Source organism: Thunnus albacares, chromosome 14 (genome assembly GCF_914725855.1).
Source record: "Thunnus albacares chromosome 14, fThuAlb1.1, whole genome shotgun sequence".
Lineage (NCBI taxonomy): Eukaryota > Metazoa > Chordata > Actinopteri > Scombriformes > Scombridae > Thunnus > Thunnus albacares.
In genome coordinates this window covers 31,361,382-31,389,372 of record NC_058119.1, presented here as the reverse complement: position 1 = coordinate 31,389,372, position 27,991 = coordinate 31,361,382, and the positions used below count along the sequence as shown (strand labels likewise).

The 27,991-nt window shown below is 39.5% G+C and overlaps 1 protein-coding gene across 1 annotated transcript; it reads left to right on the top strand.

The window, feature by feature from the left end:
* Positions 1 to 800: 800 nt before the first annotated feature.
* acss1 (acyl-CoA synthetase short chain family member 1) lies at positions 801 to 27,315 on the top strand. Its single transcript, XM_044372179.1, has 14 exons — positions 801 to 1,155; positions 4,723 to 4,819; positions 6,093 to 6,292; positions 10,754 to 10,929; positions 12,208 to 12,360; positions 14,593 to 14,740; positions 17,488 to 17,625; positions 18,787 to 18,879; positions 19,811 to 19,923; positions 23,516 to 23,642; positions 23,732 to 23,859; positions 24,779 to 24,842; positions 26,900 to 27,021; positions 27,109 to 27,315. Exons 1-14 carry the CDS (start codon positions 852 to 854, stop codon positions 27,304 to 27,306), a joined length of 2,061 nt encoding a protein of 686 aa, XP_044228114.1. The 5' UTR covers positions 801 to 851; the 3' UTR covers positions 27,307 to 27,315.
* The last annotated feature ends 676 nt before the right edge of the window (positions 27,316 to 27,991 follow it).

Sequence of the window (27,991 nt, the reverse complement as noted above, 5' to 3'; positions counted from 1 at the left end):
CTGCTGCCTCGGTGATTTTATCAACAGGATCAAACTAAATACTTGCTGCAGACAAGCTGCAACAACAGATTAATGCTGAAAATATAAATAATAAACACTCTTCAACCTAAAAGAGCACAGAAAAAAATAACATTCAATGTGGTTAAAGCAGGAAAGTCAGTAAATCTGTCTGCATTGATCTATAAATGAATGTAAGTGATTCTTACAGTATCTGCAGCTGTTTATACTGTATGAAAAGTTTCTCCTTCAGTTCATTAAATCTCTGCAGCATCTGAAGGCAGCAGGACGTCACGGTGGCTATGTACATATTACTTACAGTCTATGGTTGTGACGCTCTGAACCATCCAGACATTTCCTGAAGAAAAACTTTCATTTGTTGAGCTGTTGTTGTCGCGTTTAACTGTGATTGGCTCAGGTGTTTCCAGAGCTATGAGGGCAGTGATCTGATTGGCTGAGAGACTTAATAATAATCACCACACTCACTGATCTATATTCACCTTCACTCAGCCCTTTTACATGTTGCTGCTGCACATACATGAACCAAAATAGCAGGTGAGCATGAAGACGTCCACACAGTCCGTGCAGCTACCAGCTTGTGTTTGTTGTTGCACTTGCACAGTTACAATAGAGCCCCAAATGTTTGTTAGTCTGCTGCTGCAGTATTTTGGCACAAATGTGCTTCCATACCTGCAGATACCTAAGAGCACCTGAGAGAGAGAGAGAGAGAGAGAGAGAGAGAGAGAGAGAGAGAGAGAGAGAGAGAGTGTGTGTGTGTGTGTGTGTGTGTGTGTGTGTGTGTGTGTGTGTGTGATGAGGTGTGTCAGTCTCTCTTCTGCTTGCAGAGGATCAACATGGCTGCGAGCTTCAGCAGGAGGACCGGACTCTTCCTCCTGAGCCGCTGTAGGACCGGACCGGTACTCCACAGGTGCCTCTCCTCCTCCTCCCCCCAGACACCACCGGGCACCTGGAGCTCCCAGCTGTCCAGGCTGTCGCACCGGGACTTGTACCGGCTGTCGGTCACGGACCCGGATCAGTTCTGGGGCTCCGCTGCTGCTGACAGACTCCGCTGGGTGAAACCGTTCCACCGGGTCCGGGACTGTGAGCTCCGCAGCGGGAGGATCAGCTGGTTCCTGGGAGGGAAGCTCAACGTGTCCGGTGAGAGTTTGTCAATAAACTTTATCAATAAACTGTCCGGTTATCAATACATTTGGTGATTTGGTCTTCATTAAAAACGTGTCTGAATTAAAGTTGAACTTTTCTGCCTTTATGATGTCGTTTTTAAAAAAAAAATCAATCATACCTCTTTATTGGTCATTGATTATGATGATCAGTAATATAAACCAGTATAACGTAAACCAGTGTTAATGGAAAGTTAATGGAAACAGATGAATAGTTCGAGGGATCAGCAGCAGCTTGATTATCTCATGTTGAGAGTTCAAGGTGCGGTGATTGACTCATTTAGTTTAATTTCTCTCTGTAATAAAACTTCTACCGGAGCTTAAACTTCACTGATCACATTTCTCATCTTTACAAAGGCTGAAAAAAATCAATAAGCAGAAGTGACAAAAAAAAACAAACATAACAGTAAAAGTAAAAGTCATGAAGGCGACTGCAGCTCGACCAGATTAACGTGCTGTGAGGCCCCTGTTGACCCCCAACATACATGATAGAGCTATAGAGCTGAAATGATCAGACGATTGACAATTATTAATTAATCATATAAGTAATTTTTAAGCAAAAATGTCAAATCTTGTCTGGCAGCAGCTTCTCAGGTGAATATTTGCTAGTTTTGTGTTTCTGACTGCTGCTCAGTTAAAACTAGTCATCTGATAAGTTTCCTCTGACTGTCGAGCTGCAAAATACAGATGAAAGAAAATCCGGATCTGAGTCTCCTTCACTGATCACAGCAAGCAACTGTATTAGTTTTAAGCCCTGGGTTTTGTCTGCCAGGCTCCAGACAGGCTGCCTTACCTTATAGCTGGAGGTTGTTGTGGCTGAATGAAGCCTGCAGACAGTACTCAGGGCAAAAAAAAATACCAGCATATTCTACAATTCTACATCAATCACACAGTGAGACAGTAAAACTCTTAGTACTTAAACTCTCATAGTACAAATGGACATAATATACTGCTAACTATAGTATAGAGTTACTATCAATATAATCTATCATACAGTATAATATATATTTCAATTGGTAAGAACATTAACAATACAGAGGGTTTAATAGCAAATCTATTTTTGTTATATTTCCATTAAAATAGAAAGCTCAATCACTAATTTCATCATAATTTATATACTGTATATAAAAATATATTTTTCTTATAGTCTAACATATTCCCCTGATGCTGACTAGTATCTTTATCATATATTTTGCATGTGAAATATATAAATAAATATACCAAGTGGCACTGCAAATAACCTTTTAACAAAATAAAAAGTAAAATAATAAAATAATCATTGAAATATTCAGGGATAAAAAAAAAAGCCAGAATTTCCAGCTTCAGGTCCTGTTATGCAAAATAAAAATACTGAAAATTAAAAACTGCCAATTTACAGATGTGGAGGAAATGAAGTTTTTTGTCAAAAAAACAAACAAACAAAAAGACACAACAACACAAAGATACAACATGGGGATTGGTTGTTTTCATAGGAAACATATAAGGTAAAATTAATATTCATCGTCTCAAATATTAACTTTCCTAATGAAAATAAATGATTATCACCCTTTAACATTGAGTCTATGTGACCTTATTCTCTCCCTGCAGTGAGTTTATTGTGTCTTTATCCTCCTCTGTTGTTTTTCTGTCTCTGATAATAATCCAATAATATTCCAATAACGACCGCTGGATGATTTGTGTCGTATCAGATCTCATGGATGAGGATTTCTTCTCTTTAAACCTGCTGCGTGACACACAAACAGGATCTGCAGCCTTAAATCCATTTCAGGATTAATGTTCAATCAGAGGATAAATGAAGACGATGAGTCACTTTGACACGATAACGTCGTCGGGTTCGTGTTTCTGTTCTCAGCCTGAAAATGAGACTCAGTCTGTATCTCTGTTGCTTCAGAGGAAAAGTTGTCGTCTTACAGTTTTTCAGACGTTTCATAGATTCAAGACATTTCACGACGTCTTTTGGAAGAGTATGATCAACAGATAATTGATTAGTAGGTAAACAAAAAATTAATCAACAACTATTTTCATTTTCTAAGATAAAAACCAGCTTCTTAAATGAGATGATTTGATTCTTTTCATTGTCATATATGACAGCAAACTGAATATTTTTGGGTTCTGGACTTCTGACCGACAAAACAAGACATTTGAAGACATCACCTTTGACTCTGGGAAATTAGAATGTTTATTTTTTTTTACTGTTTACTGACATTTTACAGATTAAACAATTAATCTGTTAATTGAGAAGGTGAACAGTAGGTACCAGACTGATTAACCAATAATGAAAATATAGTTATTTGCAGTCCTAGATAACTTCTCTCAATATGAAAGATAAAACAGTTATCACTCTGACAACTTTCCAGAGTTGTAAAATATTAACCAGTAATATTACAAACAGCTGTGCAGAGTTTTTGTTTCAGTTAAACTTTTAAACTCATAAATCTTTGATTGTTTTGTTGAAACAACACGTTCTCATCGTGTCTGTTTTCACCTTTTTTAAAGGAACTGCAACCAATAATCTACATGAAGACTTTACAGTTCATGGTTAGTCAGCTAAAGACAAACCTGTTTGAACAGGTGTTTGGGTAACCTGTATGCACCAGATCAGCATTTTATGTTTTTATTGTGTTTTTTTTTTTTTTTTTGCACTCTTCAATCACGTGACTTGGGTGGTCGCTTCATCTACTATGATTTTTTTCTTTTTTGTATGTTGTATTATACCCTTGTAAAGCACTTTGTGACTAATGTCTATGTAAAGCACTGTACACTATACTGCACTACAAATACATTTTTACTTTACTCTATTTTAGTCTTGAACCTGAAAGAACAGGTGTATCATGTCCTCTGTGGCTGGACCAGAAAATAACCCTGATGATGTCATAGTGATGTCATCAGGGTTATCTAGATTACATTTCTCGCAGAAAGGTAGAAATAAGGTAAAAATTTGGGTGATTTTTGTTTTTTAAAGAGGAAGGTTTGTAAAGACATTAGATTCCTTTCAAACGATAATAATAATAAAGGTATTGTATATTATTAAATAACACCTTTCAAACACTAAATGCATCTCAAATTGATTAACAAATGGAAAAAAAGAAAATAGCAGACAATTTAAACACCATTTGAGATACTAAAATAAAAGACAAATGAAGTAAAATAATAAACAGTAATAAAGGACGTATCAGGGTAACATTTTGGTGATTTTTCTGTCTTCAAGGTGGTTATTATAAACCTGAGAACATGTTGAGTTGGGAAGATTTTCTCGGGATGATGAACATCAGATTTTTGTAAAGATAGTTTGGTTTTCTTTCAAGTACTACTAATAAACTTTATTTATATAGCATCTTTCATACACAAAATGAGCTGACAATGTAAACAGTCAATATATTAAAATACATCTATAAAAGAGGAAAAAAGTAAAATAATAGACAGTAAAAAAAAAAAAAAAAAAGATGTATTTTTTGGACGTTATAGCTTCTGTTTCTGTTCCTTTACTGACCATTTAACAAAGAGAAATGTTCACACCCTGTCTGTCTGTCTGTCTGTCTGCCAGTAAACTGTCTGGACGTTCATGTTGAGAAACATCCGGACCGAGTGGCTCTAATCTGGGAGCGAGATGAACCTGGCACTGAGGTGAAGGTCACCTACAGGTACAAACGTCTAGTCGGCACCACAGAGAGAAATCTGCTCACTGATAAGTTCACTATATTCTCCCTCTATGCAGATGATACTCATATTTATCTTATCAACATACTGTGTTGTCCTCAAGTTATCTCTGTCAGAACAGCACCATAGATGTATCACAGTCCTTAAATGTAAAGGCGGCGGTGATGCCAAAGACATATATATACAGCTGGTAGAGCTTAACAGTCACATATTCAGAAATGAAAAACTGCAAACTTCAGATGGCAATCAGCCAAATGTAGCACTTGTAAACACATATAGGTACCTATATATCTATATCTATAATAGTTCTGGCCATAACTGCATCATACATGTACTGACACAGAGATACTATCTAATATTGCTTGGAAATGTGACCATCTTTACAACATTGTATGTTTCAACAGTTCAACAGTCGAAAAAGTACTTAAGATGTTGGTTATGTTGCTGTTATGGAAACACTGGAGACTTGTGACCCAAGCTGACATTTTACCACTTGCATGTTCACTAACAGAGTAAACAATGTGCCGCCATCATCACTGTTACCCTCTCTTACATGAACCCAAATGATCCTTCAGCTTTAGCTAACAAATGAAATAACAACAGTTTTAGTGAGATTTTGACACATTATTGACTTGAAATACAGGAAAGAAATGATGAGACAGGGAGACGTGACGCTACTGAATTCTCTGTCATTATGAGGAAAACAGTGGCGCAGGTGCTCCTGACTTCAGTTCTTTAGATAAACCACAGTCTCGTGCTTCCCTCTATTGTCGAGAATGTACCACAACATGTGAATTATCTTGGTTTAAACACCAGATTTAAACATTTTGACCTATTGCTACTCTTTTCATTTAATACCAGATGACTCATATAAACGGTAAAGAAAAGAAAACACAGACCTGAGTCACTGTTCTTTATAAAACAAATTTAAAGGATCTGTATCAGCCTCACAAGTCCTGTATTGGCCGTCTTATAGTTATAATGTAAAACATCTGTGCTGGAAGTTTATAGTTTTGTTTTGTGAGTAACTTTACACCACACAAAAGAATCAGGGAAGAGCATTGTTAGTGTTTTCAGCAGAGGGGTGAATATAACCTGAACCAATCATATGAGCTGTTATAATGCAGCCATTAGTTTTACATCAGCTTTTATTTGTCATCTAAGTTGTGAGTGAATGTGAGAAAAAAACCTTGACTAAGTTCAGCTTTGGTCCTAAATACTTTCCTGCAGAGATGATACTGTCTGTCTGTCCTGTAGGGAGCTGCTGGAGACAACCTGCCGCTTCGCCAACACCCTCAAGAGCCATGGGATCCAGAAAGGGGACACGGTGGCCATTTACATGCCTGTGTCGCCGCTGGCAGTGGCAGCCATGTTGGCGTGTGCGCGTATCGGTGCTGTGCACACGGTGGTGTTCGCTGGCTTCAGCTCAGAGGCTCTTGCAGGAAGAATCCAAGACGGTGAGCTCCTCTAGCCTCAATCATAATAATACTTTTCCCATTCAATTCAATACAGTCAGAGTTTGTTTAGGACCTCGTCTAGTGCACATTAAAGGATTTTTTCAGCCTCTTTTAACTCCTAGATTTAGTTTTTTTTTTGCACATTTCCTGTCTGGTTCAGACAATAGAAAGCTCTGATAAAGCCTCCGTACACCTGAACTCTACCTGCCAGCAGCAAACAGCAGACACACACAGTTAGAGACTCGCTGCTGAAGAAACATCAAGCAGCTAAAGAGACACTGATTCTTTTGTCTGGTGGAGACCAAACCAGAGATAAAAGGAGAGAAGATAGGAGCATGTTGCTGTGTGTCTGCTGGATGTTTGCTAACATGTTAGCCACAACTGCTTCATAAGTTGATAATATGTCAGATGTTGTGTTTTCAGTTTGTTGCATTTCTCTAAAAGTGGCCAAAATCATTAATAAAGCTTTAATAAGTAGTTTTAGTTTCCTAAACTCAACCAAACCTGAACCACAGTTGTTTTAGAGCAGAAAATACTCATATGATATAATTTTTATGATGGTCAAATGTGACATTTTTGAATGTATCCTCAACCTGTTTTGTTGTTTTGGTCTGAGGACCAGTGTGTTAGCATGTTAACATGTGATATAAACCTATAAAGGACCAAGAAAAGAACCCTGAGGAACCCCACAAGTAATTATTAACTCTGTTAAAGGGGACATATCATGTGTTTTGTGGTTTTGTTCTGATGTCAGATGTTAATTTAGTTAATTTCCAAAATTAGGGGCGGAATGTATGTAGAAATGCTGCCTGCAAGTCACAAGTCAGGGCTTCAACCTGCTCTGAATGCTTCGTTTGCAAAGTTTTTCTACCTAACTGGAGTCTGTCTGTAGTCTTGGTTGCTAAGGTTGGTGCTGAGGGAAGGAGAAAAAGAAGCGAAATCCTGCTACTATCGTTTGGTAGCCAGAGGAAACTTCCTGAAGCTGACCAATCAGAACAGAGTGGGCTCATCGGGAGGCGGGCCTTAAAGAGACAGGAGCTAAAACGGCCTGTTTCAGACAGAGGCTGAACTGAGGGGCTGCATAAAGGACCAGTAGAAAATAAATAAGGAGTTTTAACTGGAAATCATGCAAAGATATTCCAGTAGAGCCCCAGAATATAAACACAGACCTAGGAATGTGCAGAATATGTGTCCTTTAATGTAACGATCATGTTGCTGTTTGTCTGATGCTCAGACTGCAGAAAGATTTTCATGCAGCATGAAGGTCAAAGCCACAGTAATCTGCTCTGTTTGCTTACTTGTCTTGGAGGCTGAGTCTTTTTATTCATATTTGATTTCCATTATGTTTCAGAGCTTTTGTATTAAACTCTGATGGGAGTTGAACCTTTAACTGGCAGTGTTTGTGCCTCACTCAAACACACTAACAGTAAAGTTTCTGCAGCTCTGAGTTGATAGTTTAATCTCTGCAGGTCTGACCCGCTGCTTCAAGGACATTTGTGTTTTGGAAACAGTTGCTGCCTCACAAGACCCAAACATGACATTTCCACAGCTGACTGAACAGCAGGAGAAGCAGAGCATGATGGGATTGTAGCTATCAGACTGTGTTAGAAAACACCTGCAGACTGTTTGAGATAAAGAGCTGTAGGTACAGTCTGAAAAACTAACAGTGTAAAAGCTGCTACAGGCTGCAGAGTTCATTCATCTGAACAAACATCCTGATGATTTATGTATTATGATTTGTGAAACAGAGTGCAGGTCGTAATTCCCGATTTATGGCTCATGTGGGTGTGACAAACAATTATTTGCTATTTTCCTGACCATCAGTATTGGCCAATGGTGGAAGAAGTACTTAGATCCTTTACTGCAGTAAAAGCAATACAGCAATGTACAAATACTCCATTACAAGTAAAAGTCCCGCATGAAAAATCCTACTACAGTAAAAGTACATAAGTATTATGAGCTTGATGTAGTCAAAGTATTGCAGTAAAAGTACATAAGTATTATGAGCTTGATGTAGTTAAAGTATTGCAGTAAAAGTACATAAGTATTATGAGCTTGATGTAGTTAAAGTATTGCAGTAAAAGTAGTGGTTTGGTCCCTCTGACTGATATATTATTATATATGACATCATTAGATTATTAATAGTGAAGCATCAGTGTTAGAGCAGCATGTTACTGTTGTAGCTGCTGGAGGTGGAGCTAGTTTACACTACTTTATATACAGTTAGCTAGTTTAGTCCAGTGGTTCCCAACCTAGGGGTCGGGCCCCTCCAAAGGGTCAGCAGATAAATCTGAGGGGTCAGGTAGGTACGTTGTTCATACATTCACTATCAACATTTTTGCAACATGCCAAATACGTTAATTAACAACAATCTTCTCATAATGTTGAGAGAAAACATGATTCAGCATCATTTTTCTAACAAAACATATTTACTGTTGCAGCTTATTTGAATATGAACATAATTTCTAGGCAACAGAGTTGGTCTGACCTGCAGCAGGAAACTGAGTCTGACTTTTAAAGTTTGCTTTAATCTCTCTGGTGCTCCTGATGGTTATATGTGTGAACGCTTTAATAAATAGCAGCATTATTCTATCAGCTGGAAATACTCTGATCTGTCTGTGGAGGGAAACAAACATTCATTCACATTTTCTTTGGACAATTTTCTGGGAATTTGGTTAAAATTTGATGAATATGTGGATGGAAACTAAACAGTGTTCTCTCTATTTAACCCAACAAACAATGGGTTTGATGTGTATGTAATTTAAACCCTTTATTTAAAGTTGTTTGGATGGTTGGATGCTGTAGTTTAATGTTATCTTATTTTATGGATATTTATTGCCTGTGTTTCTGTTATCAGGGCCGTTTGTTCTGTTCAGTTTTTAAGAATAATTCAATTTAACCTTGTAGAAATGTTTTTTGGAGACGTTTCCAGCCCGGTCCTCCATGAAACAGGATATTTAATAGATTTTGGCGCACAGTCGAGTGAAACTTGCTCTTCAGTCTTCAGCAAACCAGCGGAGTCACTCAGTTCAAGTCAGAACTCGTTCGATGAGATCGGCTTCTCCCATCAAACCTTTCTGTCTGTGACTTTAAGAAGTTCACTCAGGAATGAGGACAGGACCTTTACCACAGTGGATGTTTAAAGCTTTACAGCAGCAGTAAAGAGTTCAAAGGTTCATTCAGACTTTAAAACAAGTGCGAGGAGAAGAAAACAAACCAAACTGCAGTTAATGTTCATGTGTGTGACAGCAGAGAGACGAAGTCATTACAGCCACTCAGTTGATTTTCTGTCCTCACAGAGCAGCTGATAGAAACACACTCAGCTCTGTTTCTCAGCGTCAGACTGAACGCAGCAGAGAACAAACAGCAGCAGGAGGAACATCTGTTTTAAAGGAACAGCCCGTCATTTTTGGAAATACTCTGATTCTTGAGTGTGACGAGCAGATCGATATCAAACATATCTTCCTTTTACAGACTCAGATTTTACATCATAAATATGATCAGCTTATAAAATATGATACAGTTTCATAGAACAACATATAATATATATAAATATATAATAGTTCAACACACACGTGACATTTCTCTGCAAAAATCTATTTTACTTTTAATATTTTAAGTACAATTTGCAAATAATATTTACATACTTTTGCTTCCATAACATTATCACAAACTTTTAAATTTCATACTTTTACTCAACAGCATCTCCACAGATTCATCACTTCACTCCTGCAACATCATCAGACTCATGATGGACAGTTTTTTTTTAAAAAAAAAGGATGAAAATAGATGCAGAACCAGTGACCTTATTAAAACCTGGTGCCTACATTACCCACGATCCACCTGGACATTGAGGTGTGTTATGCTAGTAGTGGCTAATGTATCCTGGAGCTGCTAGCCTCCAGGATACTTTGTTTTACTTCTCTAGCTTGCAGTCTTCAGCTCCAACCGACAATAACTGATTCTTACGTTTTTCTTGGGAGGACGGTTTGTGTTTTGCTCTGCCTTAAAGACTAAAGTCAGGGCACAAAAGTCTCAGCAAGCAGTAAACACTACAGATGACATGAAAGACTGTAACATGATTAGCTGCAGCGTTACTCTGCAAGATGTGCACTGATATGAATCTGCAACTGTTTTTAGGGAGTTAAACAGTAAATCTGCTTCACTACACGTCTGATATACACAAAAAAACCCGATGACTGATGTCAGGAAGCTGCATAAACCCATCCTGCTCCTCTCTGGTTACATATATATTTTATATTTCCAGTGGAAACATGTTTGATTAACCAGCAGAGCTCATTTTATCTCCCAGTGAACTCTGTTCCAGTTACAGTAAACAGAGGAGTGTCACAACCACAAAGCTGAACAATAACTCTGAGTGACGATGATTGTTCAGTGAAATATGAGTATGAATTAATCAGCAGTGTGTGTGTGTGTGTGTGTGTGTGTGTGTGCGTGCAGCTCAGTGTAAAGCAGTGGTCACGTGTAATCAAGGTGTGCGCGGCGGCCGACTCATCGACCTGAAGTCCACGGTGGACGCAGCGGTGAAGAATTGTCCGAGCGTCCGCCACGTGTTCGTCTCTCAGAGGACAGAAACTCCCGCCGTGATGGGACGGCTGGACGTCCCCCTGGAGGAGGTGACCCCCCCCCCCCCCCCCCCCCCCACACACACACACACACACACACACCACCAGATCAATACATTACCTCTGAATTACTGATACGTGGTGGAAGTTATTGATCAGATTATGATGTTTATGATTATTATGAGCAGTGAAATACTCACCTCAAAACCTCCCCAAAATATCTTGTAGTAGTATCAGTATTATCATTAGTATCATTAGTATCAGTAGTATCAGTAGTATCAGTAGTATCAGTAGTATCAGTATTATCATTAGTATCAGTAGTATCATTAGTATCATTAGTATCAGTAGTATCATTAGTATCATTAGTATCAGTAGTATCATTAGTATCATTAGTATCATTAGTATCAGTAGTATCATTAGTATCAGTAGTATCATTAGTATCATTAGTATCAGTAGTATCAGTTGTATCATTAGTATCATTAGTATCAGTAGTATCAGTATTATCATTAGTATCATTAGTATCAGTAGTATCAGTAGTATCAGTATTATCATTAGTATCATTAGTATCAGTAGTATCAGTAGTATCATTAGTATCAGTAGTATCATTAGTATCATTAGTATCAGTAGTATCAGTAGTATCATTAGTATCAGTATTATCATTGGTATCATTAGTATCAGTAGTATCAGTAGTATCATTAGTATCAGTAGTATCAGTAGTATTAGTAATATCAGTAGCATCAGTAGTATCAGTAGCATCAGTAGTATCAGTAGCATCAGTAGTATAGTAGTATCATTAGTATAGTAGTATCATTAGTATCAGTAGTATCATTAGTATCAGTAGTATCATTAGTATCAGTAGTATCAGTAGTATTAGTAATATCAGTAGCATCAGTAGTATCAGTAGCATCAGTAGTATCAGTAGCATCAGTAGTATAGTAGTATCATTAGTATAGTAGTATCATTAGTATAGTAGTATCATTAGTATCAGTAGTATCATTAGTATCATTAGTATCAGTAGTATCAGTAGTATCATTAGTATCAGTATTATCATTAGTATCATTAGTATCAGTAGTATCAGTAGTATCATTAGTATCAGTAGTATCAGTAGTATCATTAGTATCAGTAGTATCAGTAGTATCATTAGTATCAGTATTATCATTAGTATCATTAGTATCAGTATTATCAGTAGTATTAGTAGTATTAGTAGTATCATTAGTATCGGTAGTATCAGTAGTATCAGTAGTATCAGTAGTATTAGTAGTATTAGTAGTATCAGTAGTATTAGTAGTATTAGTAGTATCAGTAGTAAAGGTACATGTTGTCCTGCAGGTGATGTCCCAGCAGTCTCCCGTCTGTCCTGCGGAGCCTCTGGACAGTGAAGATCTGCTGTTTCTTCTCTACACGTCAGGAAGCACCGGAAAACCTAAAGGCATCGTCCACACACAGGCTGGATACCTGCTGTACACAGCACTCACACACCAGGTACACACACACACACACTCACACACCAGGTACACACACACACACACTCACACACACACACACACACACACATGATTTCCAGTTAAAAACTCTTTGTTTATCTTCTACTGGTCCTTTATGCAGCCCCTCAGTTCAGCCTCTGTCTGAAACAGGCCGTTTTAGCTCCTGTCTCTTTAAGGCCCCGCCTCCTGATGAGCCCACTCTGTTCTGATTGGTCAGCTTCAGGAAGCTTCCTCCGGCTCCGGAGGCTACGTAAACAAACTATAGTAGCAGGATTTCACTTCTTTTTCTCCTTCTTTACTCCAAATGTCAACTTCTCAAATCCATCCGTACATGTTGGAGCTGAACAACACATGGAAACACCTTAGCAACCACCTTAGCAACCACCTTAGCTTATGAGTATGTGCGACGATGTCAGCTCATTAGGAAGCGATGAAGCAGATTGAAGCCCTGACTTTTGACTTGCAGGTGACGTTTCTACTTTGAAACTTTGATCATGTTTAACATCTGACATCAGAACAGGAAATCAATAACAGAAAAGCAGAGAAAGCAGATTATGAAGCGTTTAAACATAAAGTTGTGCTTGAACAGAACTCAGCAGCACATTCTGACAGCAGGAGGCTGTGATCAGTCTGGTGTTGGTGTTTTAATCAGGAGGTGAAGACAAAGCAGAGCAGTTACACAACAGTCCAAACAAAAACATCTCTGTTTGTCCTCTGAGCGGCGAGGATGAGGAGGACGAAGAGGACGCAGCCCTGCGGCCAAATCTGCCCCAGAAATCTGCAAATTAGCTTTTTTTTCTGATTGACTAGCAGAAACATCTGCTTTCTCTCTGCGTGTGTGTGTGTGTGTTTGCGTGCAGGGATTGATGGACATGATGTTGATGATAATTGAATAAAAACATAATCCATAATAACCCCCCCCATCACTGCCAAATATTTATCAGTGCTAATTTCTAAAGCAGCTTAGCGGCTCAGGGTTCAGGAGGGTTTTTGGCTCGTTGTTTGTTTGGATGAAACAACAGAACAAAAGCTGCTTTATCTGAAAAAGACAAGAACTGCTGGACTCACGCCAGGACGGGAGACAGAGACACACTGAGGGACACAGAGGGCTGAGATGTGGCGTTGCTAGGCGCCGCACGTTGGCTCTGCAGCCATTTTGTTTGTGATCAAAACAACTCCAGATTCCTCCCATTAAACTTCACTGTTCACTGCACACAGAGGAGGATTCGTGTCTTCTTCACTATATGACAGTAGTTCTCTGTTGGTTAGTGACATTTAAAGGATCATTCTGCTGATTTTCTATATTTGTCTTCATGTTTGGATCCAAACCAACAATGAACTGATCTACTAACCAGCACTGTGTTTGTATCAAAGCTGATATATCTGATTAAAAAACACGTCAGTGAGTCACACCGCTGCACTGGGTGACATGATCCTTCATCATCAAGAGTTTGGTCACGTTAGTTTGTTTAGAAACGGCTCCAAAGACTAATAACAGCATCACGTTTTCAGTCACAGGAGAGTAGTTCTGTGTAAGACGCTACTGAGCATGTGCAGGAACGTGTTTAGCTCCTTTAAAGTCGTCATTGTCAGTAGAGCTGCAATGATTAGTCCATTGATAAAACATTAATCAGCAACTATTTTGATAATCGATTAACCATAAACACCAAATATTTTGCTGGTTTCAGCTTTTCTGTTTCATACATGACAGTAAACTGAACATCTGATCAGAGAAAACAAAACATTTGAAGACTGTCGACGTCTTATAGACCAAATCACTAATAATAAAAATCATCATTAGTTGAAGTTCTTGTACGAAGGTTTGCAACAATTAGAGTGAAACTGATCACAAATATCTCTCAGTGTGTAAAAAATAAATGTATAAAACATTCTGTACATACTGATATGTTATATAAATATGTTTTTCTAAATAATTGAACATTGAAAAGCTGCAGTAAAAATGAAAGATGTCCAGAACATGATTAAAAAAAAGAAGAAACGCACTGCGCCGTTTTCAGAAAAGAAATCAAAAAGGAAGGAAACACATCGTTCAATCAGAACAACAGAAGTTCTTAAACCGTAAAAAGTGTTTGAAGATTAAATGTGTGAATGTAAAAAGCTTCACTAGTCTGATTTATGTCTCTGCAGTCATGTGAAAGAAATTATTTTGCATTTTCTTCTTCTTGTTGTTTGTCAGTTTGAATGAAGTTTGTCTTTGTATTTGTTTCAGTATGTGTTTGATTATCGGGACGGCGACGTGTTCGGCTGTGTGGCGGACGTCGGCTGGATAACGGGACACAGTTACGTGGTGTACGGGCCGCTGTGTAACGGCGCCACCACCGTCCTGTTCGAGAGCACGCCTGTTTACCCGAACCCAGGTACGAACCGACTCTACACACACTGTGCAGTGATTCATGAACCAGTTTACATCCAGCTGCTGTGTGAATATCGGCAGATAAACAGCAGGTGGCGCCAATTCTCCAGCCGCTGCCGTTAAACCGTCGCAGAAGAAGAAGAAGAAACAACGAGATGACGTCATTAAAAGAGCTCAAACGATGTAAAACATGATGGAAATATGACGTTTCTGTTAGTTTCATGTGTTGATGTGAGGAAGGTTACAGCCTCCTCATCATCGCTCCACACAGATCTGATGTTTGACGTCACATGATTCATGACATCATCATTTATTCACTCAGTCTGTTTACATTTGATTTTTATCCACACAGCTGCTTTCATCACTTCCTCCAGGAAAGTTTGTGATGTGCAGTTTTACTAAATTACAGCAACTTTTCAGCATGAAACATCCAAATCAGCAGCTGCTTGTGGTTTGGACCAATCATGGCGTTTGGTGTGGCGGTAACTGACATCATTCAGGTGGAAGATGGACAAACCTCACTTGCCAACAAAAGTGACGAGCTAAACAATTCCCAAATGTTCCCAAATGTTCCCCAATGAGGTTTGATTGACACTGTTTCCTGCCCGCTAGAGTCGCATCTTCAACACTCTACTGTACAAAGAACCTATCAGGGTTCGTTCTGGTGGTCATGTGACCGCCACCTTGCTTGTGTCGACTGTAGCGTGTTGAGAGTTTAAGCTAGCTGCCGGCTGACAGAATCCAGCCTTCATGGTTTTTCTCACAATGAACTTAAAGCAGAAAAATACGTTTTATTCTGACCGAGCAGCTGTTTGTTTTCATGTAAAAGTTAAAGTTGTTGTTTTATTGCTTTTAGCTGCTGCATCGCTGTTATTTTAGATAGTTGTGATTTTGTGATCACAATAATTAACACAAACTCAAGAAATCTCTGACAGTATTTGACAAATCTCACCTGTCAACAAACACGATGCCACAGACGAGCAAAACTATTCCCAAATGTTCCTAAATGTTCCCAAATGTTCCCAAATGTTCCCAAATGTTCCCAGATGAGGTTTGATTCAGTGAGTCAGGAGACATAATCTGCCTCAAACATAAACATCCAACTAGATTTATTTTAATAACATTATTGATGATTTTATTTGCTGCTGATGTTGAGCTGAAAGTTTATTTAATAAAGGTTATAAATGGAACTCAAGTACAGTATTTTCTGTTTTATAGAACGTTGAGTCCTCATGGTTCTCATGTTCAGCTGAAATATAGTTGTTTGTGTGATCTGCAGGAAGTCGTTACGTACGACTCTTCACTGGCAGCAGTTTAAATAAATCACATTATTTTACTTTGCTTGCAATTTTACCACAAAAAGACATAAAACTTCGTAAATTAATTCGCAATTTTTGAGAAAAGTCGCTGCAAAATCAAACATGTCTCATTTAAAATGTAAAACAGGTGTTACTCTGCCTGCTAGTGTAAAAATAAAGACAATTTGTTATCAGGCGTCGTCTTGAGCCCACAGGTGTTATCTATGAGTCGTTCAGGTAAACGGTCCTGATAACTCAGAGATGTGTGCAGAGCAGTGAGTGAACAGAGGTGTTTGGTTACTTATTAATGTTGGTTTATTATTTTCATTTATGCAGCAGAGACGCTTTATCTCACCTCTATACCTTTATCGCCGTGTTTCCTCTGAGCTCTGATTGGCTGTTTGGCGCCGTACAGCTCTGACCTCACAGGAAATGTCCAGAAGGTGATGTGACCTTGACCTTTGACCTGTCTGTTGGTGGTTACTTTGGGACAGAAATGAACATGAAAGGAGTCTCACACTGTTTACATTTGACTTCTTATCACGTATAATGAACACTAAGACTTATTTTAGTGAGTAACAGTTGCAGCAGTGGAAGAAGTACTAAGATACTTTACTGCAGTAAAAGTACATAAGTATTATGAGCTTGATGTAGTTAAAGTATTGCAGTAAAAGTAGTGGTTTGGTCCCTCTGACTGATATATTATTATATATGACATCATTAGATTATTAATAGTGAAGCATCAGTGTTAGAGCAGCATGTTACTGTTGTAGCTGCTGGAGGTGGAGCTAGTTTACACTACTTTATATACAGTTAGCTAGTTTAGTCCAGTGGTTCCCAACCTAGGGGTCGGGCCCCTCCAAAGGGTCAGCAGATAAATCTGAGGGGTGGTGAGATGATTAATGGGAGAGGAAAGAAGAAAAAACAAAGTTCTGATACACAAATCTGTTTTCAGTTTTTGGACTTTTTCTCTAATCTTTGATTTTTGCTGAAATATTGGATCATTTGAACATTTATTGAAATGAAAGCATGTGAGAAGTTTAGAGGGAAAAATCACTATTTGGTGGAGCTGTTAACAACTCATAGACATGTGAAATGTGACCCCGACTACACACTGCTTTTTGTAAGACGTCAAAAGCCAAAAAGGTTGGAAACCACTGGTTTCATCTTTAACAATGTGTTGTATTTTAAAAGCTTGTTATATTATCCATTGTGTCAAATCTTCATCTGAAAAGTAACTAAAGCTGTCAAATAAATGTAGTGGAGTAGAAAGTACAATATTTCCCTCTGAGATGTAGAAAGTAGCATCACATGGAAATACTCAAGTAAAGTACAAATATCTCAAAACTGTACTTCAGTGCAGCAGAGTAAATGTACTTATTCAGGATGTTCCGATGCTCAGTACACTAACGTGTGTGTGTGTGTGTGTGTGTGTGTGTGTGTTTACCTGCAGGCAGGTACTGGGAGATGGTCCAGCGTCTGAAGATCTCTCAGTTTTACGGAGCTCCGACGGCTCTGCGGCTGCTGCTGAAGTACGACGAGAGCTGGGTGAAGAAATACGACCGCTCGTCTCTGAGGACGCTCGGATCAGGTCAGACTAATGACACTTACCAACACAGCTGCAACGATCAATCGATTCGAAATTCAATCTGCAACTATGTTGCTAATCAATTAATCGCTTCAATCATGTTTCAAGCAGAAACATTCTTTGGTTCTTGCCTCTCAATGATGATCTGATTTTCTGTCATATTTGATAATGAATTGAATGTCTTGTTTTATCCAACCATCAGTACAAAAGACTCGTTATCATACATGACGATGAAAAGTAACAAAGTTTCACGTCTGAGAATCTGAAACTACAGAATATTTGACATTTTTGCTTTAAAAATGGCTGAAATGATCGTTTGGATGGTTCTGAACTACTGGAGTGTAAATGTTCTCTAAATGTCCTTTTATCAGGAGTCTATTAAAGACTGAAAGATGAGATGTGATTCAACCACTTTTCATTATTCCCTCATGTCGTTTATTATGTTTTTTATATCAGACACAAACGTCTCATAGTACCGCTGACCACCGGACTTCCTGGAGGGGCTGTTAGCCGAGCTGCTGCTAACGTTTGTCCAGTTTATTTCTCTGATAACTTAAGATCCAGACGTCCAATGACTAAAATCCTTCTTCCGGCTAAAAGATATAGTTAAAAACCACCTAAATTTATCATGAAAATGTGTCTTAAAACGGAATAAAAGTCCATTTATAACAGTTTGTGTGGAACAACCACAACGCCGATGTATTATCTTGTATGTGTGTAAGTTACTCTTTGGTAGACGCCATTGTAGCGGACAAACACAGCGCCGCCGTATGCATCTGGTGCGTGTTTACTCTTTGGTAGAGGAGGTATGACGCCATCGACAGGCGACCAAATGAAATACACAACTCAACAACATATATAACACAGGTCTAGTTGTTTTTAGACATTTTAATGTGGAATAATTACAGATTATAGCTTTAAAGTAAATCAATGTGTGTGTGTTTGTGTGTGTGTGTATGTGTGCGTGTGCGTGTGTGTATGTGTGTGTGTGTGTGTGTGTATGTGTATGTGTGTGTATGTGTATGTGTGATGGGTGTGTGTTTGTGTGTGTGTGTGTGTATGTGTGTGTATGTGTGTGTATGTGTATGTGTGATGGGTGTGTGTTTGTGTGTGTGTGTGTGTGTGTGTGTGTGTGTGTGTGTGTGTGTGTGTGTGTGTGTGTAGTGGGAGAGCCCATCAACCATGAGGCCTGGCACTGGTTCCACAGTGTGGTCGGAGATGGACGGTGTCCTTTAGTGGACACCTGGTGGCAGACAGGTGAGACACACAAACATCAACACACACACACACACACACACACACACACATACACACACACACACACACAAAATCTCACAGCAGCAGCCCATCAGAAACATTTTTTACATTTTCAGACTTCAGTTTTTTTTAAGTGCAAAATGAAAAACAACAACAGGTGGATGGAAACACTTTCTGAAAGTGACCACATATAAACTGAACAGATGTCAGATCTGGTTTCTCTCCTCGTCAGTTTGTTGTGGTTTCTGACTGTTGATCTGACTGTAAGTCCGTCTGATTCTCTCTTTACTGAAGCTTTAACCCTAATTTAAACGATTAGCAGCAGAACATCTGCAACGCTGCAGAAAATGAATTAAGATCAAATCCTCAACCCACTTAGACCCCGACCCCCCCTCTATAACCCCACCCCCCCCCACCCCCAGGACAAGACACTCGAGGATCACTGACAGTGTGTGTGTGTGTGTGTGTGTGTGTGTGTGTGTGTGTGTGTGTGTGTGTGTGTGTGTGTGACCTAATTCCTCGACAATCAGCAGAGTATTGAGTGTGTGTCATTTTTAAATCAGACTTTAAACTCTCTGCCAGCTGCTTCTTTCTCTTAAAAGGAGAAAAATCCCCAATAAATTAAGAAATTAAAGGAAATTAAAGCTGCACTTAAAGGCAGCGTGTGAGGCCCTCTAGTGGCAGAGAGGAAACTTCACGAATAGATATCCATAAATATCACAAATAAACAAGATTCACATCTATACAAATTTAATTAACACAACAAAGCTTTCACATAGCGGCTGTAATGAACTCTGCAGCCACTAGGAGGCTGTCAGTGTTTGGTGTCGGCCAGTCACAGGAAACATCTCTCTGTCTGCAGATGTGGTCAAATATTTATTCTGTCTTTCTTCTTCTTTAATGTAAACTGTGTCTCTCTCTCTCGCTGCAGAGACCGGCGGAGTCTGTATCGCACCTCGTCCCGCAGAGGAAGGAGCTCCGATCGTTCCTGCGATGGCGATGAGGCCGTTCTTTGGCATCCAGCCGACTCTCCTGGGAGAGAAGGTAACTTTAAAACAGGTCAACACCTCCGAATGAGCCACCGAATCTGCAGGAAAAGGATATCTTCAGGTCTTAAAGTCTTAAAAAAACAACAACATTGAACAAAAGTGTTAAACTTACTGTCCAAAGGTTTGAATATCGTCTCTTTTCTGTTGTAGACTGTAACATTAGTGCGGCGGCTTCCTGACATTTAGTTTATTCCAACAGTGAAAGGTGGTAGATAGCTGCGTTTAACTCTGAACAAACTGTCAAAGTAGACAATAAAGAGAACAATACTTGCATGAAGCATCCACCATCGTCGTTGTTGTTGTTATTGTCGTTGTGTTTCTTCTTCCAATGAAACACTGCACTACCGCCGCCATCTGTTCTGTCAGTGATATGACAGCGTTTCTACAAATCTCTGTTTTCCTCGTACACTCCAGAACGCCCAAGTTAGCGTTTTCACATTTACACACTCTGAAGGACGTTTTAACGGGAGGAAAAATGCTGTTTCAGTCTGGATGGAGGGTCAAAACAGAGAGAAGATGATGTGTTGAGATGAATTTAGCCGGCTTAGTGTGGACATGGTCTGAGGAAATAAAATCGCACATAACATAAAACAGCCTCAAACATGACTCTGCACTCGTTCCCTGTGGTGTTCCTCAGGGCTCAAGCTCTTTTGTTTTCCATTCACTTGCTCCCTCTATGACTTTACTGACTTGTGACTCTTGTACTTAGAGGATGCTATTTACATAAACGTCACCTAAATAGTGCATTTGTTGGTGTTAGTATGATTTTTATCTGACCCTACGTCTTTTACTGATTTTGGGTGTTGGACATGTGGCATAAACATTCCAGAGTCTGCATGTCACCTTAGGTAATATGGTATGGCCCTTCAGGGGGACCTTAGAAATACAAACAATGGATCCATGGTCAAGTTTGGAACTGGTCCAGATGTGGGTTGTTGTGACACATAATATGTTGTGAGGCAGCTGTCAATTACTTGATGGATGGCTCCCAACTGACCTAGTGCCCATGGAAAACCTATGTTATTCATGTGATAAGATACAGATGTGTAACCCCATATAAGCTATGCACCGACAGGGGTACGGTGCCCAGACCATCTTTATACATGGAATGGACCCGATGGCCATCGTCTAATAAACGTCTACAAAATAGGAACTTCGTCAGCTCTTCCTTTGAACGATATCATCACACATCCTTCCTTTCAGTTGGGGACTATTTTCAGCAGCGGATGAATCCACATTTGGTGCTCTGGTCAGTATTCCTGGCAGCAGGATGATGTGTGTTTGTCTTCATGGTGATGAAGGAACATGTCAGCCAGTGCAGCGATGTGGCTCATTGACATGTTTTTAATAGGTCTACGGCACAGAGGAATAAGATATATCAGGCTTTGGATACACACACAACACTTTAGTTAGTAGATCAGTTCATTGTTGGATTTGTTGACAAGAAGATACATAAAGAATATCAGCTGACTGATACGAATAAATAAAGAGAAGAGTGAGCAAAGAGCAAAGGGCGATCTTTTCAGGATCTATCACAGTTAGAGGTTTAAATCAGCTTCGGATGTGATCTCCTACCAATCTCCGCGTCTCGTTAGCCCCACTTGGCCTTTTGATGTAAGAGGTCAGACGAGCCTTCGAATGACACCCCTCTCTCTCTTTCTCAGTTTAATCTTTCAATTAAAACCTGACCAGCAGCATCTGTTTGCTTTGATTAACAGACTTTCAGGCTCCGTCGGGACGATCGCCACTCCCCCCAAATTAATTATCCGCTAGTTTTCCCCCCATTTCCCTCCTTCTGTTAAAAGAGCTTTAATCTGCGGGGAACTCGAGGGTTTCTCATCATCACTGGTTACTGAGTGTAGATTAGATTAGATTAGGCCTCCTTCAGTTTCACATTTCATCCTGAGAGGAGGTCGGGGTCATCTCGCTTTCACTGCAATCCTCTCAGAGTTAACGCTGATGAAGACTGTTCTTATGTGTTTCATCAGCACTTTGTGCAGACCACTTAACTCTGGCCTCATTCTCAGGGTGGAGAACTGCTGCGTTTACACAATAACACCGAGTCTGACATGAGAACTAACATGAGAATAGAAAATAAACAAATATCAAACATTATCTTTGTATTTTGTTTTTATTTTTTTTTGTTTATAGGTTCAGTCATGTGATGCTTGTCACGTTATATCTCACTGAACATACAAACCTTCTCACAAGACCACAAGATTAAAGTCCAACAGAAATTAAACTTTTGTCTGCTGCAGCAACATATCTGCTCTGTAAATCACTTCCTGTGTTCTTTGAGAAATAAATCATAAACCAAAAGAAGAAAATTATATTTTAAATTCTTTGATTTCATGATGGCGCCCCCTAGTTTTACATTCCTGTAATTATATACCATTCCATCATCTGCTTATGTAGCAGGACCATAGACTGTAAACATGGACGTGGTTACCGTGACGTCACCCGTTGGTTTCTGAAGAGCGGTTTTGAAGCCCAAAGCGAGCCGCTCCGGCCGTCGCCATCTTGGCAGTGTGTGACGCTGCCTAACTCCCAGCCAATCAAAAATGGGCAAAGAGGCGGGCCGAATGGCTGAAACAAGCCACCTAGCGGCTGGCGGACCTGTCACTCAAAGCAGCCATGTCCTGAGTTATAAAACACCCCCCGTACAGTTGTCATGAAAGAGGAAATTAGCTTTAGAGACGAAAACCATTGTTTGTACCAGACTGTAAACATGTTTATATAAAGTTGGGCATTTTAACATGGGGGTCTATGGGGATTGACTCGGTTTCGGAGCCTCAAGTGGTCGTTCAAGGAACTGCAGTTTTTGGCTTCATTTTACAGCCCCGGATGTTGCTGCTTGAGCACAAGTCATTGTTTCCATACAGCCAATCAGATCTTTGCATAAAGTGATGACGTGTCTTTCTATCATCAGCAGAGCAGACGGTCACACTGAGCCTGACCGCATCCTGCTCCGCAACACAAAACCACAGACTGTGAACAACAACCCACATTAGCTTTCCTGCTGAAGTCTCCGTCTTATTTTAAATTACAAACATGAACACACGTCTTGTCCTGCAGCTCAGCAAGTCCGATGAGCCACCAAACAAACATTCACCGCTAACGTCAGTTAGCAGCTAGATAGCTAATTAGCTGCTCAGCTGCAGCACATTAAACAGCAGGTAAACATACCTGCAAATGTCACTTCGGACCCGTTAGATGCTGGTTCGGTTCTTATTCTTCAACACTGCAGCTAACATCACGCTATCTGTCCACGACGTGTCGCTGCAGCAGTTTGTTTACTTTGTTTCCGCTCTGTTCGCTGTAACTATGGTGGCTTTAGAGGCACAAAATTCTTTGACAAATTTGCAAATTAACAAAACCAATTGCGCTGGTAATCCAGCCTGCATGAAACTGTAGGACGTCAGATAGTTTACATGAACTGCTCATTTACATTCATCCAAACATTTCTACATAACGACACAGGTGGTCAAAACCTCCACCTTTAGTCCAGAAGTTGCTCTGGCTGTTTGTGTGTTGTCTGGTCTTTGTTTCTGACTGTCCTGTATATGTTGTATGTTCTTGATTATCAGGGTGAACCTCTGTCCGGTAACTCTGTCAGTGGCGCTCTGTGTATCGGCCAGCCGTGGCCTGGAATGGCTCGCAGCATCTACGGAGACCACCAGAGATTCGTCGACGCGTATTTCAAACCGTATCCCGGTCAGTGAAAATAAAACCCGCCGCCGCAGTGTTTCAGCAGCAGATTATGATTTGCAGGCTGTCAGCTGACGTGTTTATCTGTCTGTCAGGTTATTATTTCACTGGTGACGGAGCGTACCGGTCAGAGGACGGTTACTATCAGATAACCGGCCGCATGGATGACGTCATCAACGTCAGCGGCCATCGCCTCGGCACGGCGGAGATAGAGGACGCTCTGGTGAGACACACAGCAGACGTATCACTGAATATTAGTCTCATTATGATTTCTACAATAATTATACTCTGGTTTGTATATTTAAAGAAAATATTGTAAAAAAAAACAACTGAAATTCATCCGTAGTTTCATCTGGACTCATCTCAGTCACGTCTCTTCTCACATTAAGTGAGAAAAAATGACATGAAATTATATTTATGATTATATGAAATTAGGAGATAAAATGATGAAATGAAATACTGAGATCAGATCAGATTAAAAAAAAAATGTGAAGATGATCAACTGAGATAATATGAGATGAACTATATGAAATAAAGAGATGAGATTTTATGAAATGATGTGATGATGATGATGATGACAAGAGGAAATAATATCTTCATCATCTTAATTTAAAACTGACATTTGTCTTCATTTTTTACAGCATAATCCCAGTAAGATTTGAAAACTTGTTGCTCTAAGATTTAAATTAATTCTAGTTTTCTATCCGTCACCGTCGTCAGGTTTTCTGCCACCATGGACTCAGAATTATTATTTACTTTGTGATTTGGTGGTTTAGTTCCAATATTTGATATAATTTTCTTTTTGATCTGAGATGATTTGGTGGGGCAGAGCTTCAGAGACTCTGATCTTTGTTCAACTGGTGGCACTGAAGGGTTTTATACTGGGAGGACTGGGGGGTCACTAGACTGTCTGATCAGGTCGTTTCATTCAGACAACCAGCAAACAGAAAAAAACACAACTAAAGCCACATAACGACAGATTAGATGCTGAGATCAGATCAAATAGAATGAGATGTGATGAAGAGTAGAGATGAAGGATGAGATGAGAGTTATAAACTCACAGTTGGCCGTATATATATCTCTACTTCAGTTTATTGTTTGTCAGCTGAAACCTGAACATTAACGGTTGTTGTTGTTTTCAGGACGAACATCCAGCTGTTCCAGAAACAGCTGTGATTGGAATCCCACATGACATCAAAGGAGAAGGTGAGTTAAAGCAGGAAACATCTGCAGTCAGACACAACATTAAACCTTTTGGGGTTTTTTAACAGTGTTTCATTTTCAATATTTTTGATGAGACTTTAGGAATCAAAGGTACAGAAGTAGACGATGTAGAAACTCACTGATATCAGCAGCGAAAACAAATAGTTTCATTAAATGTGTGCATCAACTGATAAAGTTTGGAAAATTATAGATTTAAAATAGAAGTTAATAAAGTAAATCCAAATTCCATTCAAAATATAGATATATATTTACTGTTATGATTATTTAATTAATTTATTATTAGTTTCTATCTGCTCTGATTGGACTTATTCATGACACATGATTAGTATATATAACAAATACAGCTTCACTCTGCAGGAAGATGTGAGTTTATTGTCCAGTAAAAGAGTAAAAATCAGATGAAACAGGTTTAAATTAAAGCTGCAGGAGGTTTAGTCGGGTTTGATTTAGTGACGCTCTGCCGCCTCCTGCTGGTCCAATCAGAGATGAGCAGGAAGGATTCATGTTGATGTTATAATCATGATGTGCCACAAACACAAACATTCAAACATTTCTATAAAATACAATATTTCAGAAGAAAATAAAGTGCTGAACTTGTTTTACATGAAGTTTTATGAGGATGGAGACAGATGGAGACAGATGATATTTTATTCTATTCTACAGCTGCAGCAATCAGAAAATCATCTTATTTAAACCAATTGTGGTTTTACGGATAAAAATTTATGATAACAGGATTAAAAGTTGAGCTCTGAGGTGTAAAACATGTGAATCATCCAGAGAGCTGATAAACTTTTTACTCTTTATAGTCTTTATTTCTTTCTTTCTCTCAACTCCAGTGTCACCAGTTTATTTATTCACCATCTTGACTTTTCTTAAAGTTATAATCCTTCAGATTTCTGTCCGACGGCGGTCCGCTACCTCTGACTTAGATATCAAACAGGTTCCCACAATCTACATGCGAGACCACTTTAGTCTGCTGAGGGAACTAATGTTCAGTCACCAGCTGCCTCCACTTTCATATCATTCATCTAAAAGCATCTACATCTAAAATCCATATACGGTCACCAACCAGAACTTTAACGTTTCCCGTCTGGCGGCAGGAAATGTTACGTTAGCTGTTAGCACATTTCAACAACGAGGTCATTCAGAGTGCTTCACATCCAACATAAAAGGCATCCTGACAAAATGTAAAAGAAAAACATTATAAAAAAGACATTTAAATACAATTCAAAAGAGTTATTCAGGGGGAGTTCAGGGGATAAAAAAATAGCTAAAATAGAATAACACACATAAAATATGAGAATAAAAGTTATGGTGCAGTGAAAGCAAACAGAAAAGTCTTCAGCATTGATTTAGATTGAGTTAGATTAGACCTTTTATTCAGATATGTTGGGCATAAAAACTGGTTTAGTTCTGACTTATTACAAGAGGTCTGAACATGTCATAATGTAGCAGCTGACATCAGGGACAGTTGGCTGACTTTGTTATGATCATACTGTCGTTCTTCCTTCGCTCCAAAAACAATGACTTCAGTTTTATCTTTATTTAATTGAGGAAAATTCTGACACATCCAGTGTTGATTTGTTCAGTGCACTTCCTCAGTGCTTGTATTGAACCAGAGTCCCCTGGTGATCTGGTTCAATCTAAATCTGTGTGTCATCTGCGTAACCGTGGTAACATATTTTGTTGATTCTTTAATAATCTGAACCAGTGGGAGCATGTAGATGTTGAACAGAAGAGGCCCCAGAATGGAGCCTCGGGGAACTCCACATGTCAGATGTGTAATTACCTAAAGACACAAAGTCCTTTAAGTAGGATTCAAACCAGTTTAGTACTGGTCCACAAAGTGCCACCCAGTTCTTCCAGTCAGTTTAGTAATATATCATTTGTAATACGTTCTGCACCTGTCAGTGTTGAAGTTGCTGTGGTTGAAATCCTGACTGGAGACATCAGAACAGTTTAGTGCCAAGAAGTTGTTTGCAGCTTTTTCAATGATTGTGTGTGTGCGTGTGCGTGCACGTGTGCGTGTGTGCTCTCAGTGCCGTTTGCCTTCGTGGTCCTGAAGGAGGGGTTTGGTGACGACCCCCCCGCCATCCTGCAGCAGCTCCGAGAACTCGTCGCCACCAAGATCGCCAAATACGCCGTCCCCGAGCACTTCCTGGTGAGCCGCCGCCCACCGTCCAATCAGCGGTGAGTAATTAAAGCTCGTGAAGGCGTGAGTAACCGTGTGTGTGTGTCGTCTTGTCAGGTGGTGGCGAGGCTGCCTAAGACTCGCTCCGGGAAGATCATGAGGCGGATCCTCAGGAAGGTTGCTATGGAGACGACTGGTGACCTCGGTGACGTGTCGACGTTGGACGACCCGTCTGTCGTCACGGAGATCATCAAGGCTCACGAGCAGCACAGGAAGCAGCAGCAGAGAAAACAGGAGGAGAAGAAGAAGAAGTAGGAGGAGGAGGAGGAGGAGGAGGAGGAGGAGGAGGAGGAGGAGGAGGACTTTAAAGTACTGAAAAGATAAAAAATATATAACAAAAACATTGAATTCTCTGCTACGCTGTGGAATTAATGAGCTTTTTTCTCTCTGGGAGTCCTTGTGGTTCACTGTTCCACATCCTTTAAAGAGCTTGTTGGAGTCAGTGGTGTATAAATTACATTCATATACAAAAATCATAATATTATTGTTATAAACTGCAACAGCTAGAAACATAATGCTGCAGGATCTTCACTCAACATAATGAGAAAATGTTTAATAACATGTTAAAGTTGCACAAAGTGTTGATACTGAAGGTTGTGTGTATTAGATATTTACGGCTGAAACATTAATGTATTTTTGCTCCAGCAGCTGGAAACTCAGGTCGACACGTTGACAGATGACAACTTACACACAGACATGTTTACAAGTAGTCTAGTTCCAGTTTTATCCCCATAAACATGTTTCTGAACCCTGACTGAGACCTCCTCGGTCTCTGGTGCTCATAATTTTGGGGGGAATCTGTCTCCACAAGGAGCCACATCAACGCTCATTAAAATAACATTATTAAGATTTAATAGACTTTGTTCATGAGGTTCAGTTGAATGAAAACTTTTTACTGAAGTGTTTTTCTGTTTTCTGTCTGAATGTTTGTGCTCAGTAG

Coding starts and splice junctions, on each gene's coding strand:
- acss1 (XM_044372179.1), top strand. CDS start 852: ATGGCTGCGAGCTTCAGCAGGAGGACCGGACTCTTCCTCCTGAGCCGC. Junction 14,741..17,487: donor GCCTGTTTACCCGAACCCAG/GTACGAACCGAC, acceptor GTTTACCTGCAG/GCAGGTACTGGGAGATGGTC. Junction 17,626..18,786: donor TCTGAGGACGCTCGGATCAG/GTCAGACTAATG, acceptor GTGTGTGTGTAG/TGGGAGAGCCCATCAACCAT.